Here is a 20,103-nt window from a genome sequence, read left to right as displayed (position 1 = left end):
CTTAGCAGTAATGTTTTTCTGGTGCAATCTGTAATTCAGTAATCTTGTGGGGATCTTTGGAACATTCCATTATCAATCGTAGTACATTATATTGACCTAAACGTGTGAATATTCTGGAAGATTCTTGAAACATCTGGAACATTCTGGAAGGTTCTCGAATCATCTGGATCACAGGCCTATAAACTACTGACATTCGGAAATTTGCTGTATAGCCACTGTGATCTCACTAGCTATGCTTGAACACTATGTAGATACTTAAAATGTTCCAAAGATCCTCACAGGATTACTGAATTACAGATTGCACCAGAAAAACGTTACTGCTAGGTCGGTTATGCATTACTTCACCAGTACTGACAAATTGGCAAGATGACAGACACATTGGCACCTCAGGTGTCTCTCCCGACATGGTCACATGAAAATTGTAGACTCCAGGCCCATTCTTGGCCTAAGTTGACATTTGGCACACTTACGCCGAACATACGGGGGCTACCTCCTCAGTACCCAATTTCAAGAAAATCAAATGGGCAGTTTCTAAGATATCACTGATCCAAAATTTTCCCGGATTTGATTTTCAATTAAATGTTCCTGACATATCTTGTAGCCTATCTTTCCTCTTCAAAATGGTGTATTATTTTTTTCTGTAGCTCAATATTTACGGGAGATATGACCAATTAAACCTAACAAGGTTCCACAAAAAACATCAAATTTATCCATTTTTTACCACCCTGTACTCTGAAACTACAGGGGGTACAGGACTAAAATTTGATGCATGATCATCTCTCATAGGAGCCTACATGTACACCTAGTTTCATCTAAGTCTGACGCTATGAGGTTTTGGGCTTGGTTGATTTCGCATGGAATGACCCATACGTGAAAATATAAAAATTAGAGATTCTAAAGATACAGAGTCTGTGATTTCAGGTTTACCTAAACATTATAGGCATTAGAAAGTCAAAATTATTCGGAAAACTATTTTACGTAAAGTAGAAACATTTTTTAGTAATTTTATATCAGAACAAGAAATCCAACTTTGAGTCTCAATCAGGGCAACTTGCACATGAATTAGAATTTTATTATTAATAGCTTCATTGAAAAATTCAGTCACTGACATTAACTTAATATCTAAATGTTAAATTGTAAAAAGCATATTATGTCCCATTCTAATTTTGTAGTAATATATACACCTCTTTTTCCAAGACTTTTGAGAACAAGTAAAGATAGCTGGCAACTTCAAATTGACTCTAGGATATGTATGGTTGCGAAATGTGAATTCATTGATACTTACCTTTATTTTTCTAGGGTTGATTAATGAAGGGAACAGACGCTCCTAAAGTTTATCATGAAAATTTAAAAACAGAGGCACACTATGAATGAGTAACTTGTTTCATTGTGTTTTATTCTACGTACTCTAACGTAGCTCTTTGGAGCTATTAAGCCAGTAGAGCAGGAGTAGGGGGATCATCTCCTTTTTTCAGGGTTCAAAAACGATTGTGGCAAACTGCTTTGTCAAACAGGAATTGAAGAGTTGTAATAGAGAAATAAGGTAGAATTTGGATTAGAAATAACAGTACAAGAATTATATAATTATGGCTTCATTAAACTTATACCCAATTAATATTCACCAAGTACTTTGACTTCCTATCGTGTCAGGGAGCTAGAACCTTCACAAAGATTGTTTCATTTTAGCTGTTACATTGGCTGTAGGGTGATCCATGTATGTACAAGGTAATCCATACAAATCAAGTCCATATAAATAAAATCTATTTCATTTTACTTGATCATTTTATTAACATATAACTTTTGAACAAATCAACACACCGGTACAGTCAGTTGTGAATTGTACAATAAATGTTATGCAGTGTTTCTTTCAGAAACAACTGTTGTATTTATTTTTATAAAAGACGTATTATTTTATTCTCCTCCGGGGGGCACTCTCAGAGCTCCAGGGGCCAGTGCCCCCCCAAAAAAAACATGTCTGGAAGAAACACTGTTGACATGTCCTCCATGTTCCTGTAAACACAACAGAATCCATCGGATCACCCACGATTATGCACTGAGGCTAAGGGAGACGATGATGATGATGAGTGAAATGGTGGAATGAATAAAATGGAAGGAAACTTGATAATTCTGACAAAACCCAATCACACGGTGTTTATCCATCATAAACCCCACTTGGGTCGAACTAAGATGGAACCAGGGAGCTCACACACCAGAGTTGAGCGCTCTACCACTGAGCCACCCTGTGCATTACGGATGAGCCGGTAGTGATATCATCAGGATTTTACATTTTACTTTTTGTGTAGTAAACTGCTGAATACACTTAAAATTGTATAATAGTTTAGAAGTTTTGATATTAGTTATAGCAGATAAGGGAAAACATTATTCTACTTAAGTAATGAAATAGAAGTACAACCAAGCTCTTGAACTATAGATAATAATAAAATGTATTATAATATATGAGATAAAATAATAAAATTAAATAATCCTGTATATCAGGCCAGCATTTATGTATTTGGAGGCCCAGAGTTAGTAAGGTTGCGTAGCTACTGTTGACTAAAAATAACACAATTCAGTGTCAGAATATCAATAAAGCATTAAAGGGTTAATAGAATACACTCATGAACAATTTAATTAGAGATACCTGCCGTTCTGAGGAAATGGAGCTGTGCTTAACCCGGCGAATATAATAGGAGGGCGTGATATGTAATAGCGAGGACGTCAGACCACGTACAGTCAGTACGAGTAACATTTGACTACAGGATACAAAACCTCAGTGCATTTGATTGCGGCTAGATTATCAGGATCAAACATGTGGACCACTACATCTCTGAAGTCGTGCAGGCCGGCTTTCAAACGGCCACCGTATTAAGAGTATACTATAAGTATACGGATTCGCGCAAAACCACCGCTTTCAAGGTCAACTGTCATGGTATACGACGCGTTGATGAGAGGAGTCGCCATAAGCTGGCTTGGATGATAAGAGCGGATAGACTGACCGCTATGCAGGAGATCATTCGTCAATTCAATGCTAGACAACAACGACATGTGAATATCCACAGCATTTAGAATTAACTCTTCACCATAGGGTACAGAGGCAAGCGTCTGACCAAGGTACCTCTACTTAACACTCATCACGTTAAGAAAATGACCATAATCTAAATAAAATAAGACTACCTCAAGAGTTTGTCTGAATTTTCAAATCACGTCAATAATTTAAAAAGAAATAACAATCATGTAATAATCTTTTCCAATCTATTTCTCATTCTTAGTGGAGGCCCATGGCTGAAGCCCTCCAAGACTCCTGTAAATTTAGGTCTACTGTATATTATAAACAAGTATGATGTTAAAAAGTTAACAGAGAAAATAATATGACAATTATGTGTATTAAGAAAAAAGTATTAACATTACCATTCCAAGTTTGTCTAATCTTGTAGCTGGCTTTAAATGTGGCTGTATGGAACTTTATTATAAATGATTGATTCGTTATGGCGTCGAGAAACAAAGGTGTGAACCTTCTCAGTTCAGAAGTAAAACTACTGGAAACTAGAGATACATTAAAAGTCAGATTTTTTACACATCGACGTTTCCTAATTTACATTGTAGATAAATGTCATGCATGCCGAGGTTGATTTTCCATTTGTTAAATGTTCTAGATCGAACACTATTTTTCTTCTATTATTCCAACAAAAATTAAGAGAGAATAACACAAAGAATATTTCTACTAGTAGGTCAATAGTATAAAATAATTGGATATGTCATTCATGAATCTATTACTGTAGTTTGAGACAGCTAGGAAATGACTGAAGGATAGAAAATGAGGTCCTGTAAGAGTCCCATCTTTTCCTAATGATCTAGATTCCAAAAATGAAATCTTGGCTTTTGATCTCAGAATAAGTAGAACTCTTTGATGACTTTTTTCTTTTCTTTTTTTTTTTTCTAAGTGCAATAAAATGTTAAAAGTATGTGGTCATTTTGTTATCAACTCTACACCAGTTTACTCTTACAGTGTATTGATCTGTATTGTTGAGAACCTAAACGGTCCTAATGGATAACTTCGGATTTTCGAGGGTTTGTCTCGTTGACTTTTAACAGTGTGTAAGATCAGAAAATAAAACTGCTCTATCATGGACAGACAATGTTGTGCTAATTTTTGTCACTGTTTTTACTTTGGTAATAACTTATAATCATAAATGCATGCATTTTGATATCCAGTTTCTCATTGACATTGTATTCCAGTGATTTAGTGTATCAAACTGCGAAACATAGTAAAATAAATCACAAAAACGTTGAAATTACTTTTTTTTGGGGGGGGGGTCTTGGTTTAATAAATTGTATTCTTGATTATATTTTGGCTAATAATGCACACTTTTTCCGTAGGTCTTGATTTTGCATGGGCTACAAATGGTTATGTATATCATACAAAATATGATAGCATAGATCAAATCCCATTGGCCTCTTTACAGCGGACTGGAGACAATATGTTGGCTGTTGTTGAGAAAATTTCATCATCTCACCAATTAGCTAATGTGGAAAAGTACAAGCATGGCAACTTGATCTTCTTTGACTTTCTTGGAATTTTCATGCTTACGTTACCTGAAGTTTTTGGTCAGATCCTAAATGTGTGTGTGTTATTGTCGTCATTCTTCTGTGTATTCAAAGGCATGAAAACATCCGATAAAATGGGTAAGATTTAAACGATTTTGTTGAGTATATTTAGAAAGACCTTTGTTAGTATAATGGAAGTACAATCCCGGTCTGTTTTGGTCACATTAAAAGAGTCAGTACAATAACTTAGTATTTTGTCTTGGAGTGAAAAGGCTAAATCAAATTCATGTTTGTTTGACGTGCTTCTGCTTATGGATAATAATATAGACTTTTTTAAAAAATGAGATGGATTGCCAGAATTTGTTTAAAACAAGGTGTTCAGGTCGTTTGCTAATAGAACTCTTTAGGCTCAAGAACATCCAGTTCGATGTACTATGTTTCAAGTTCAAATCTGCCATTCAAGTACTATAAGAAACAATGATAGCTAGGTATGTAAACTTATGGTAAAAATACCACATCTTGGGCATTTATGAAAACAATTTTAAGAATCTGCAAGGTGATAAGACGTACTACGTGAACCACGACAAATTAATCTTAATCAGAATTAATGAAATTGAGCGTTAATATGATGTGGTTCACCTGATAAAGCACACTGTCACATTTTAAAAATATTTTCCCTCACTCGAACAAGATACAACATGTAACTCCATAATTTTATTTATCTACCTATTATTATTTATTTCAGTCAGTGGCAGCTGTTAAACGAAGTCACATCGGTAAAAATTTAATCACTTCAAGATACGGAAAAAAAGTACCTAATGTACTACTTTGTGTATACAACTTTTTTACAGCTGTTTGAAGCTTTCTTTCCTTAGCTTGTAGCAATATAATTTAAATTTTTTACTGATGTGACTTCCCTCAAGAGCCTTCACTGCTTGTAATACTGGATGATGGATCTTGCTTAGGGTTGAAACGTAATATACAGGGTGTTTGAAAAAGAACTCCCTAGTTTTAAGTATAAATTTAATTAGAAAATGAATGAAAACTTACATCAATGAGTACATATCATGAAAGAGAATTCCTTCAAGTTTTGTTTAATGTTGGTAGACTTCAACGTGGTATCCATTTGTGGCCCTGCATACGTCGAGACGATATTCCACTTCTCGCCACGTATTCACCAACATTTAAGGTGTAACTGTCCCAACCGCCGCGACGATTCTTTCCCGTGAATGATTGATGTCTCTGATCTTTTCACTGTACACAATATTTTGATGTTCCCCCAAAAGAAGAAGTCCAGTGGGGTTTAGTCTGGGCTTCGTGGTGGCCAAGATATTGGGCCAGCCCTGCCTATCCACCTTCCTGGAAAGCGAGTATCAAGAGCGAGAGTTTCATACTTGTTAACACATCAAACATGACATTTTAACTGTGTGACCTTTGACGACATTATGGGCATAGCAAAAAGGACAACACACACCAATTGGAAAGACCTTTATGCATATTTTCTATGGCAGCTCAAATCGTTATTTCCAGCATCACAGTTTCATACTTGCAAATACATCAAACATGAAATTTTAACTGCGTGACCTTTGACCTTTAAGGACATTCTTGATCTTTTTCCTGTGCCCATACACATCTGTTGGAAGGACCTTTCTGTATGTATTCTATGGCACGTCAAATCATTTTTCAAACGTCGCCGTTCCATATTTTCAAACACATCAAAAGTGATATTTTAACTACGTGACCTTTGACCTTTTATGACATTGTTGACCTTCTTGCTATGCCCATACATACCAATTCGAAGGACCTTTATGCATGTGTTGTTCCATGGTAGCTCAAATTATTTTTAAACGTCGCAGTTTCATAGTTACTAACGCATCAAACATGAAATTTTAACTGCGTGACCTTTGACCTCTTATGATGACCTTTTCCCTATGCCCATACACACTCGTTGGAAGTATCTTTATGCATGTGTTCTATGGCACTTCTAAGCATTATTTCCAATGTCACAGTTTCTTATTTGTTAACACATCAAATATAACATTTTAACTACGTGACCTTTGACCTCTGATTATATTGCTGACCTCTTCGTTTTGCTAAAAAGGATGATCGGTAGATCCTTTGTGCATATGTTTTTTTTAACATTGTCTTCAACTGAATTAGTTGTGTACAATAAGCTGTTGAAAAGGGAGCTTTTTCTTCAAGGGTCACAGATGACTTGCTAGAGGTCACCGGATCACGATTGTCCACGTTTCTCGTTATCACATTGTTTCGGATCAAAATTTATGTCGATATACCAATTTTTGCTACCGGAGATGGATATTAAAAAAAAAAAAAAAATGGCATGTGAGACTATTATTTAACATTGAAATCCCATAAGGAAAAAATTGCATTTTGACCTTTGACCCTGTAACTCCGCAAACAATAACACTCGCGATCTCGTTTCGCTATCAAACAAATCTTCTGACCTTCCTCTAAATTGCCTGCAAATTTCACAGTTCTAGCTTTTACGAGTTCTGAGTACTATAAAATTAAAGTTTACACACGAATTATGGGACAGTCTGTATATATATGTATCGTAGATGATTAGCTGGTTTGGACAAATGTGTGGTGATTCAGAGTGTTTTCAGTACATAACAAAAGTGTTTACTACATACATACAACTACTGTTCCGTGGGATGACTTTTTGGGTTGAGAAATTGTAAAAATTTTTAAAAGCAGATGTCTTGTAAGGTGAGTTTAAAAACAGGTATAACAAAGATGGTGTGCTCTTTAGATAACGCCGACAAAAACTTTCAAATCGTCTCATAAACTATTTAAAAATTTCCATCCTTGTTTATTGGTGTCTGTATACTAAATTGGGGAAAATATTTTAGCATTTATCTGATTCTACACTCAAATTCCGTTGTATATGAAATACTAAGAATCACCTAACTTACAATACATCGCGCATTCCTTAAATGGGAAATGTCCAGTGGCGAATTAACGCACAGGCACAGTAGGCATGTGCCTAGGGGGCCAGCGCTGAAGGGGCGCCCAAGAAAAATATATTTAAAAATCCGTTATCGAGAAATCGGTCTTTGTTTACAAAAATCACTTGATAGGCTTATTTTATAATTTTAAAATAAAGTACTAATCTAATGCACTTGCACTTTATTTTTTAAAAGCGCTGTGTAGTTTCGGTGGCAATAAGACACCGATTTCATTTACTTAAGCGCCCACCAATGTACGCACATCGTATTTGCTTCCTTTCTGTTCTCTAGCAGATTAAAAATCTAAACAGAGGGCACTGTCGACTTGGATCTTTTTAAAGGGTTGTAGATGGAGCAGTGCACTGCAATGTTTGTTTCAAGTACCAGAGATCTGCCATTTCGGAGACATTCGGATCATCACATAATGGAAATTACATGGGAGGGTTTTAGAAGTCATAACAGAATTCCACCCTTTCTTAGCCGATTAAATAACCGATTTGGTAATGCTGAGAGAGGAATTCCTTCCTATTTGAGCTCGACCATATTCGGTGAATTCATCCAACTTTTGGGAGACAAATTAACTGAAGAAACTGTGAAAGAATTTAAAGAAGCCAAGTATTACTCCATCATTGTTGATTCTACATCTGATATTGCACATATAGATGAGCTCACTTTCGTGATTCGCTATGTTCTTCCAAATGGTAAAGCGCAGAAAGGTTTATTAGATTTATTGAGCACTCAGGACACAAATTTGAGAGGTTAACACAACTCGTGTGACAGAAATACTAAATTTTGGACTTGATATAAAACACTGTAGGGTACATTGATGTGTACTATCTTGGCAAAGATCATGGAACGATTTGATGCAGCCAATAAAAAAACTAAGGCAACAGATATTGATGTGAGTGAAGCAACAGAAGTAATTGCAGGATTGGAAGTATATTTGCAAATTGTTCGTACGGAGTTCGATTCATACGAAGAGGAAGCAAAGAGCATAAGTGGGTGTCAGGAATATCTGCATGTCAAGGTACGGAAGAAAAGTAGGAAAACTGCTCCCGATGAAACAAAAGAGGAAAAACACGTGTATACAGGAAAAGAACGAAGAAGACATGTATGAAGACATGTAACGCAATTGTGGATTCCCTCATCTATGAATTGTGCAGAAGGAAAAAGGCATACAACATGATAAATAAAAAAAATTATTTTCTCGCAAAACTGGATAGTGTGGATTGTGAAACCATCCGAGTAAAAGCAAATGCATTGGTGCTCCATTACAAAGATGACTTAAATGACAGTTTTTCGAATGAATGTATTTATTTCAAAGCTCACTTGAAAGCGTGTTGTATAGCCATCAAAACTTCATCTGAAATGTTTAAGTACATTCGGACAAAGAAGATCGAAACCATTTTCCCAATGTAGATATTTGCCTACGACTGTTTGTATCTGTTCCAACTTAAAAGCTGTTCAGAGGAAAGATCTTTTTCTGTGTTAAAACGCGTTAAGAATCATATACGGTCCAGAATTCACAACAAAAAACTTTCAGTTAATTGTAATGTGTATTGAAAGCGAACTGTTAAGAAAGATAGATTTTGAACTTGTCGTTAGTTTATTTGCAGATGCTAAAGCCAGAAAGAAGAATTTTACTCTGTAACAAATGTCATACTATTTCCAGTAACTGTTGATGTTTAAAAATAAAAAATAGTGTTACCCTCCACATTATGACACGTAGAGATGTAGCCTGTAACTACTGTAAGATTCAAAGCTGTCGTAAATGTTTGTTTCATGTAATGTGATGAACAGTTTTTTTGTGTACTGGTATGTATATTTTAAACATGAGTTGTGCTGGTGTTTTATGAGAAGTGCGTAGGTATATGTTGGGGAGGGGGCGCCTTATGTCAGAGTGCCTAGGGGCGCCAGAAACTTTAATCCGTCCCTGGAAATGTCGAAGAGACATATTATTTTTGTACACTCAAGTATTTTCGCTAACCAAATTGTATCGTCGAGAGTAAAAGTGGTATTAATAAAAAATAAACAAAACATAAAAGGGAATAATAATATACAGCGATGAGGATGAGATAATATTAATATAAGATTACCAGATTTTTCAGTGAATCCAGAGATGCTTTTCTACTTTAATTACGATGCAAAGCATACAACTTTTATCCGGAGTAGACTTGTAAATCTGGGAATTGTTCCCGGGAAACGGGAAATCCGGTAACCTTATATTAACAAAATAAATAAATAAATAATAATAATAATGAACTTGACGTGTGCACGTCTTAAAAGATTTCAAAAATAATAATTCAAAGTTTATATTCAGATAAAATATGTTTTTTACATCATCCGTACGTCTTATTGTTCCTTCCTTCTCTTAGTTACATTTTCCTTAGCACATTTTTACTTGCGATTACTCTGACAGTTTGGTGAGTAAACATACGTAGTTTTAATCAACAACAGTATCTGTACTTTTGAATTAAAGTCAAATCAAATCTATATTGGGGCGAAATATTCATGTCTCAGTTGAAGAATTAGCCAGAGAATCCTCTTCTTCTACTACATTTCTGGTGGAAATAAGCATTTTTAGTCGTTAAAAATGTAATTATAAATTAAGAAACATACATAAAGCTCTATTGCCGTGTGTTTGCGTGATTTTTGACTTATCCAATATATTTCGCCCATTTCCTTTACTGTGGCTGTCCTTATGGTACTCATACTTTTTTTCTTCCGTTACAGGATAGTGCGAGTCGTCCAAATTATTATAATTTCCTCCTCTTTTCCTTATGTAGCTAGTTTATGTTCTAGTTTACGGGAGAGCTGAATATAAATACACACAATATATGACAGTTACTATTAAAAAAAAAAAAAAAAAAAAAAAAAAAAAGCAATAACCTAAGGCTTCACTCATAGCCGTATTATGCATTAGCATTGTTTATAATCATAGCTCATAACACAACATAATTATTATATGAAAATTATTTTACATATATAGTTTAAAATTTCCCGTTAATTTGTTACAGGTTTAGAGAAAAAGATATATTTTACCCAACTGATATGTACGTGTGTTTTGGTATTGGTGACGTGGATTTCAACTTTAGTAGTGGCATTATTGATGTCAGGTTTTCTTACAATCACTGGAAGAACTATGAGCTGGTTTTCGAGGCCATATTGGATATTTTTCTTGTACGGATGCCCATCAATTTTAACTCACATGGTGCTGTTCCTTTTGGCTTCCAAAAAACAAAGAAGTGTAAGTATAGTTAAATTCAAAGAGTCGAAAATTAGCGACTGAGCTGAAAATCTGACGCGGGTCTTGCATGCTTACCATGCTCATGCACTAACCACTGCACTGCTAAGTCTGTTTCTTGACAAGTAACACATTGTCACTATTGAACTCGGTACTCAGTTATTCATCCTTCATTTATCATATTCTACGAGGAGGTATCGTAAAGTTTTAATTATCACCAGGATGTTAGTAAGGTATGAAGATGAAATTTTGTTAGTGTTATATTTGGTTCTTATGTGCATGATATTAAGGAAATTAGCTCCTAATGATTATTTTTTTACGGGGTGTGCTAAACGTGATCAAAGTGCACGATGGATAAGATTGAGGCTCGCATGTAATAAAGTTCCTGCATTTGAAGGGTAATAATGCCAGACAAATTCATTTTGGTCTCCGGATCATACTGATATATCCACGTTGCATCCATGATTACCAGACTCCAGCGTCAACATCTGTTAGGAAAGGTCACACCGTGCTTGCTTCTGGAAAGATGTCAGCAAGCGAGGAACCCAGTGCGCAGATACCATAAGACATGTGAAGTTCATCACGAATAATCTTCCATATGCTACCATAAGTGAGACCAGTCTTATTCATGATCGTTTGAATGGTTACACATCTGTCTTCGAGGATCAAACACTCCACTTTCTTCACAGTAGCCGCATCGTCCGTCAGGTCTTCGGCCGTCTGTGAGGGACAATATGACCAGTTTGGAATTTCCTTTTCCACTTTACAATGGTGTCAGAAGATTGACAGTCATCGCCATACACAGTCTTCATCTCGTCATAATTTTCTCTGGCATTATTACCCTTCAAATGCAGGAACTTCATCACACTACGAGCCTCAATTTTTTCCAACTTGCACTTTGGTCACTTTTGGCACACCCTGTAATACACAATCATTAGGAAAATAAACAGCTGTATAGAACGATATCACTTATGGGGGTGAAATAGATACTGACATATACTCTCATTAAGCTCTCATTATGACACTGGCAAGCCGACTGTTTATAATTTGGTTAATGAGATACAGCCTAAAAGTGTCATTACCTCTTTAATTTTAACTTTTGTCTACCTAAAATACTGTCCAAATATATCAGTCGATAGGGTACTTCAAAATAACACCGACACGTTTTGGAGGTGATCCCTGACACCAAGATAAGGTAAAAAAGTATAGACCAACCTGGGTACAGAAATCCGTCATTTCAGAAATTTAAAGGTCCATAGTCCCCAATACAATGAGACTTCTCGTAGTCTGGTCAAGACTTTACTTAGGAACTAGCATGTGCCCTATCCAAATATCCATGATTCAGAATCTTGTGGTACTTCCACAACCATTTTTATACAGGTAGTTGGTGAGTACTTCAAATTATATGCCCGTAGCCAAACTCCCTCTATAAGAGTTGTTGCGTGAGTAGCGCAGGATTCTGAAACATGTATTTTTGAATAGTGCACATATTAGTTCCTAAGTGAAGTCTTGACCCGACTACGGTAGGTCCCATAGTATTGAAGCTATGAACCTTTAAAGTTATTTTTTTTATAGTAATACACAATAACACCCTGAGCAAGGCTACGTGATAATACAGTATCACGTGTAAAAAACAGTATCACGTAACAGTTTCAACACAATAACTTTGTCTTCATCAGACTTCCACTCCTTCTCCACTTTTTTATGCTTTCGGCAGCCTATAGCTCCGAAAGGAAGCATTTGTGCATCCAGGTTGGTCTATACTTTTTATTTTATCTTGCTGTCAGAAATCACCTCCCAAACGTTGTAAGTATATTTTCAAGTCAGTCTTCACTATATCATACATGTATGAGTAAATGTAATGTCTTGCAATATTTCAGCTAAAAATCATCATCCTTGATTACGAAGTTACAGGGAGAAAAGTGGGAATGTTATGTTTAGTCATGTCAATATAAAGCTTATAACATTCGCTAACTGTTGTATTTTCTGGAGTATAAAACTGTTTTTTAATACTTTGAAAGTCAAAAAAATCGGGTACGCCTTATATGCGTATAGATTTTTATTATTTCAATTTCAATAAATTTTCCCGATTATTTTATGTGGTTTGTTATCTTCCTTACAACAGCATTCAAATAACGTACAGTTCAGTGACTCAGTAAAAGTAGTTTGGATACAAACTTTCTATTTATCGTTTCAGTATGTATTCTTGTATGATGAGCATGCGCTATTACACCGCTCACATTGACCGTAAAAGTCAGGGAAGGGTCATGGTAAGTTATTGAATTAAAGTGAGTCAGAGAAATGTTTTAAAATTTGCCGAGAGTCAGAAAAATTCCTCTATTTCGCAATAGAATCAGGGAAAATATTATCAGATTTCAGGAAAATATTCAGAGAATTTCTATCGTTCAAACGATGTTAACTAAATAAAAAAATGTATATGCTGCAGAAGACTACGTTTGTTCGTTGTAGGCAATCAGAGATAGGCCAAATTATGATATATATATGTTTACGTCTTTAGATTGAGTATATTGATAGTGCCAAGATATTCGTTAATGTATAATTATTGTTTGGTATTAATGTTTTTATTGTATTCCAAATACAGAAAGTTTGACTCATAAGTATTTACAGTAAGAAAGAAGCTTACACTGTAGTTAAAAAATAAAAATGAGAACTGGACGGCTATGGAAATTTTGGAGGCCGATGAATACATATATATATACTGTATATTTTTTCTAAACCTAGTAATGAATTATAGTAGTTTTGGGTCTCAGAAAATTTATTTATTTAGCCATGGAAATTCAGGGAAATCAATATCAGAATTTCAGTTTGAACCATATATAGACATTCTACATTTAATCAAGCATTTTTTGTAACTCTACACATATTACATATTCCTTGCTAAAATACCACGTGATATTAATATAATATTCAGTATTTTTTTTTTAATTGAGTACAGAAAATGGGGTGTGACTTATATGTCTTCAAATATGGTACCTCATATAATCGTGAAGAAAGAAAAACATCGGCTTTTGCAACCTGTTCAGTGATTTTTCTGCATTCTGTTAAAGATGTCATTTTATGTATTATATTAGAGGAATATATGTTCTGATTATTTCGTGGTTATTTTTTAATACAATTGAATGTAAAAAGAGCCTTTAAGGGGCCAGGGCGTACCAGCCGACTGGTGGCACTTACACCTTTGGGCTGATGTCTGGTCAGCTCATCAGCTCCCCTCGCATTTAATCCTGGCTTCCTGGATCGAAGTTCAATACTTCTTTTTTTCAAGTACTCACCAATCTCCTCACGATCAGCAGTGGGAAATGGAATTTCAGAACTAAAGGGGACGGTCATTAACAGATAGTCTGATCGGACTACGTCACGAGAATACAAACCCAGGGTTCGGGAACACAAGAAAAATTTCATGGGCGACCGTCTAAAGCGCCAGCGCATGATGCAAACAAAATCGAGATTACCAATTACTGTAATACAATGTCTGAAATATTTGTTAATCTTATATATAAAAAATGAATGTTGATTTGTTTGTGTGGTTGTCTGGTATACAAATCCACACTGTTGGTCTGGCATACTTATAAGTAACTGTATCGAAGAGACCAAAGTCTGAAGAGACCGTATGTTACTTAATTTTTTTTATGCGTATCCTAAGTGGAAGGAGGGAGCTTCAAAGTGGAAGAGATGGTTTAAATTTTATGCCAGAAATACAGTACCGTACAAGCTCCTCATGTTAGAAAAATGAAACTCGGCATGTAAACTCATTTTTAAATTGACATACATATAACTTACAATCTGGTCGTGCCCGTATCAGCGAAGAAGACGTGAATGCTGTTACCGCGTTACTGGACACTGATCGACGCCATTCTATTTGTGAGGTGGCCCAAGAAACAGGATTAGCGCACTACTGTTCCACACATTCTGAAGGAACACTTGGGCAAATTGCATCACGATGGGTTGTGCATGAGTTAACGGAAATGGAGAAACGGCTGCGGTACGACTTGTTTGAATGCTACGAGCGAAAAGGAGAGACTCTCTTTATGAAACATGGGCCAAATCGTACGAGCCACAATTGAAATGCCAACCAAATGGATGGCTCATTATGGGTCACCACGAAAACTCGAAGTTCACCAGTACCCCAGCAATGTAAAACTTATTCTATATTAATCCCAGCAATGTGATTCTTGTGTATGACTGGGATGGTGTAATCTTAACGCATACTGGTCTTCCACATCAGAACCAGCCTTGAGAAAGAAGCTGTGACATTTTTGCAGAACCCACACATTTTGATGGACAACGCTCGAGCGCATATAGCACAAGGTGTGACTAATTCTGTTCGAGCGATGAGGTTGGGAAGTCTTGTACTGTACGTCCTGTACATCCTTCTCCCCGGACTTAAGGCTTTGCGACTTTGACTTGATTCCTAAGATGAAGTAATTTCTTCGTGGCTTTCGTTTCAGAACTGTTCAAGGGATTCTTCAGGCAATAGACAGTCCATTAAAAATATCAACATAACAGGTGCTACGACAACAGGTGTGCAACTTCCTCATCGCTGGCAACGGATTATATATACACAATGCTGGTGACTGTAGTAAAGTTTATGTGTATATATATTATGATGTATTATGTTATTTGAATATATTATATGTATGATAATCTAATAAAAATGAAATTTATTTACATTTGTTTCCAACACGATCTACGGGTACTATCTGTGGAAATATTAGAATCCTATCCAAGAGATTTTTTTATAGCAGTATTTCCGTAAACAAGTGTGTACATGCAGAACAAGTAATCTGAAATCCAGTGAGAAGGCAAATTGGAATTATTTTTTGGTTTTCTTACAGCTGCTGCCATCGCCTTGGATTCTTTTTCAACTATATCACGATGCTACACAGATACTCTGGTCACTCTTATTAATAACCTGCACAATACTCCGCATCAGAACAGGGTTTATTGTTATGTTGTGGGTCCTTTTGCCCTGCGTAGCAAGTGAACTCCAAAACGTGGTCTACAGACATTGGAAGGGTAAGTGCTTCAGGACATGTTTATTTGTTGTAGAGTCATTGACAAGAGAAAATAGGATATTAAAACATGCGGACTGCATATGAAATATACTATAGTAAACTCCTTGTATTTGTCCAACGATTTCCATGTATTTTGTCGCTTGTAGATATACAGTGGAACCTGGATAATTCGAACCTCAAGGGACCAGTAGAAAAATTCGAATTATACAAAAATTCGAATTAGAAAATTTTTTGTAAATGGTTGAAATAAACAATCAAACTTCAGGTTTTAACATAAAGACCATTATTGGAGCTAATAATAAGTGTTTTAAGTACCGTACACTCATTGTAAAACTAGAAAAAACATAGGTTAATACAATATGAAGTAAAATACTGTACTGTAATACGTACGTACATACACTAGCTCTGTATTATGCATGAACATTGGGAGAGGAGTGGAGGGGTGGGTGCTATGACCTTCAAGCTGAGTAGTCTGCGGGCGGGACGGAAAGCCTGCTACAGTACGTATCTTCATCCGTTTCTTGGAAAATCCGACCCGATGACTTGACCTCCTTTTAGATTTACACGGCAAAAATTTCGAATTATCCAGATTATAATTCGAATAAACCATGATTTTTTTAGCATTGTTTGTATATAAAATTCTAGGGACCAAGAGAAAAATTCGAAATAAAGAAGTTTTCGAATTACAGAAGTTCGAATTATCCAGATTTCACTGTACTTCGGTTATAAATATTCAAATATGTAACAAAGGAATAGAGACTTAGGTTCTGAAAATCATTTTATGTCACTTGACCTTCCATCTCAATAATTTTGCAATTAATTAAATTAAACTTCTCGAATTTTAATATTGTTTTACATGCTACAAGCAAAAAACAACTATTTTTGAGCTAAACAAAGATGCAATCTAGTATTACAATTGTTTCACTGTAAGTAAGAGTCGTTGTAACATATTAGCACTTATATATATTTGTAGAGTATAACCATGCAATGTAGAAGGCTCACCTTTGGTGAGAAGGACGATAGGTTCGATTAGTTTCTGTGGTTCTTTTATTTCCTCTTAATTCTCGTTTCACTGATTCTTGAAGGGGGCACAGAGGCTGTGATAGAGCTCTTACCTCTAGTGTGTAGGGTCCAAGGTTCGATCCCCGGCTAAGTAGTTTGTGGTGGACAATATCGTGTCCGTGGGATTTGTCAAGGTACTCCCATTTCCTCCCACACTATCATTGCATCGATTTTTCCATCGTCATTCACTTGCCTTAATCATCTGCCTCCCTTAGCGTAAAGGGCATAGTCGTGGGATGTTAAACTGAAAGATGTCAAAGATGATGTAATTGATCCTTTAATCATGTTCATTTGAATTCATCATCTACTTTAACCCCTTTCTGCATGATTTTTTCGTCTAGCGAAAAAAAAAAAAATCAGTATTGGAAATCCTCATATGGGAACTTGAAAAATGAATTAAAACTTGAATTTTAGATTTTCCTCTTAATTCCGACGAGAAATAAGTAAGTGCCATGTATGACACACTTACAACTCACAAAGAACATGCCAGATGACACCAAAATCTCTTATTCATACACGTCAATATCTCACACATCAGACAAAACAGTCATTTGGTGCCTTTGATAAATCACACAAAAGCTAAAATGAAAAAAGGGTATGTGCCATATATGGCACGGCATGCTGTAAGGGGTTAATCGACAAGTCATAAACGTGATATTAAAGATTTTATTATCTTTTCCCCTAACTCCTACACTTGATTCGCGTCTTCAAAAATATGTAACGTGCATGTACTAGTCGAATCGTCAAATTACATGTAGTAATAGTCACAGTTATGTGTTAAAGATTGTATATACCAGTGTATTTGTAATTGCAGATTCAAGATGGTTGCTACTGTATGTGGGAATGTTAATGGTTCCTCTAGTGTTGACATTGTATCTGATGATAGCAGCACTTGATTTATTTATTCCAATCATGGGACGTATTGGCGCTGGCACTAACCCAGAAACTATTGTTGCAACAATGACATCTGTGATGTTTTCCGCAATAAGCAGTTATGTGGTAAGTTTAAATCGTAATGAAAAATCAATATAATGCATTATAAACGAGAACATTTCTTGATTAACGTCTTTTATAATTCCTGATTAAAAATTTGCGTGGCTTAATTATTTAAAAATAATGCAGAGAATAAATTCTGTTAATCTTTATTAAAACCTAAAAATGTTGTGCTAAAATGAGGACAAATCATCTAAAATGATTCAACAAATCTCACATATTCGAGAAAAATATGTAAAAGAAAGACACACATTAACATTTTTTTCTTTCGTGTGTATAGTTTACTTTTACATTGGACTGCTGAATTGAAAATCATAGAAAGTATCAATACTAATGGTTGTAATTAATACAGAGCTGTTATGAAGTCCTTGCTATAAAACAAATCTTTATAACTTTTAAAATAATGATACTGCAGTGAAATAAATGTTAAGATCTTTATTGAGACTTACATTTTGTGTCATCATCCATAGATACACCGCCGCCATCATCACCACACCTCCAGCTGGGCTCCGTTGACATCCATGCATTCCTGCAACCTCCTGCGAAATCCTGAATGCTGTTCCGTCTGACGTCAGTCATGGATCACTTCACAGTCTAAGCTTTCAAGTCCTGCACGTCCTTTGATTTTTCCGCATACACCTGTATCTTAACGTAACCCCATAACCAATTCACAGGGCGTCAAAACGGGGACCTGGAAGGCCAAGGGGTGAGCCCTTTGCGCCCAATCTACCAGCCAGGTAGCTCACGGTCAAGGCCACGGTAGATCACGGCCTTGACGACTTGTGCAAAAAGTAGGGGGAGTGGGCTCCGTCTTCTTGGTAGTGGATGCAATCCTTGATTTCCAACCTAAGCAATTCGGGCATCAGGAAATTTGTAAATATTTGAAGGTTTTAAAAAGTTATAATCATTTGTTTTATAGCAAGGACTTATATAACAGCCCTGTATAATGAATGTGTATCAATAAAGCGTCGTGATTTGTTGAAATTAAATACAGTTTCAGTAAACCCTATTTTCTTCCTCGGTTGGCCTTTTCAGTGAATAAGTTTTCTCAGCTTCGAAACTTCGACTAAATGTTTCTTACATCTTAAATTGGCATGTTAATATCATTTACAGGTTAAGAACACTAATGTGTTGAATGTCAATTATTCACTTGAGATCAAGTTGAATATGCTGTTTTCTTCTTTCAGGAACACTAACTGAAATTCCTATTAGATATTGCACTTTGTACAAGTTGCTAAAAAATGGAATCTGTAACGTATTAAATAAATTGGTTACACACAAAAGTAACCTTACGCGAACTTCAAAATCTCCGAGAAAGAATCGGGCTGCAGTGGCTCAATGGTAGAGCGTTCACCTCTGGTTCATGAAGTTGTTGGTTCGATCCCAGCTCGCGCCAAGTGAGCTTTGTGGTGGACAAACACCATGTGCATGGGTTTTGTCAGGGTTCTTTCGTTTCCTCCCACTTTCTTCATTCCACCATTTCATTCATTTCTTATCATCACCGTCTCTACCCTAGCCGGCATAACCGTGGGACGTAAAACTTTCATTTGAGGAAAAGAATCGAACCAATTTCCCTTGATAATCAGTTTGTAAAATTATCCAGGAAGTCCGTAGTATATCTTAAATTTTTAAAATGCAAATTACCAATAACTTCTCAAAAATTTAAGCACGCAGAATGTATGGTGACCTATGGTGATCAATGGGCGAAATATATTGGACAATTAATAAATAAGCATAAGGTAACAAAATGTGTATTTTTTAAACATATTTGTACAAGTTGCGTAAAATTTAAATCTGTATAACTTTACTTTGCTTGAGTTCAGAATGTACAGAAATCACATTTTAAAAAATAAGTCAAAATTAACGTTAATAATATAACAACCACAAACCCATGAAAATACGCGACATGCGTCTATGTTGCCAGAACCAACTGTGGACTGCAGAGTTGAGTAAGTTACTAAAATTGGTACTATGGATATTATATGTGTAATTGTATGTAATTGTAAAAAATCACTATGAAGAAATTTTCATTAATAGGGTTGTTTATTGTTTAAATTATTGATTATATAATTTGATTATTGTCCAGACTTCCTTTGTCTAAATTCAATCCAAGATTTATTGTTCTAATAAAATATGATATGAGTCTCAATAAATAAAGACGCCTTTTTGGCTAGCACCCATTTTATTAATTTAACATGTATCCAATCAGGCGTTAAGCGTAAAAACCAGAACTAATTGTCTGTTTAAGTAGATT

At 35.6% G+C, this 20,103-nt stretch overlaps 1 protein-coding gene across 1 annotated transcript in view; it reads left to right on the top strand.

Moving 5' to 3' along the window:
• The window catches only part of LOC145673119 (endoplasmic reticulum metallopeptidase 1-like), a 184,394-nt gene that overhangs the window by 122,903 nt on the left and 41,388 nt on the right, over nt 1-20,103 (top strand). The window contains exons 6-9 of the mRNA XM_081742503.1: nt 4,378-4,683; nt 10,532-10,761; nt 15,615-15,795; nt 17,671-17,855. Of these exons, the coding sequence (XP_081598629.1) occupies nt 4,378-4,683; nt 10,532-10,761; nt 15,615-15,795; nt 17,671-17,855 (902 nt within the window). The remainder of the gene's footprint in view (nt 1-4,377; nt 4,684-10,531; nt 10,762-15,614; nt 15,796-17,670; nt 17,856-20,103) is intronic.

The sequence above is a fragment of the Thermobia domestica genome, chromosome 16, assembly GCF_964235325.1.
Source record: "Thermobia domestica chromosome 16, izTheDome1.hap1.1, whole genome shotgun sequence".
In the NCBI taxonomy this organism is placed as follows: domain Eukaryota; kingdom Metazoa; phylum Arthropoda; class Insecta; order Zygentoma; family Lepismatidae; genus Thermobia; species Thermobia domestica.
This window is presented reverse-complemented; position numbering and strand designations above follow the sequence as displayed.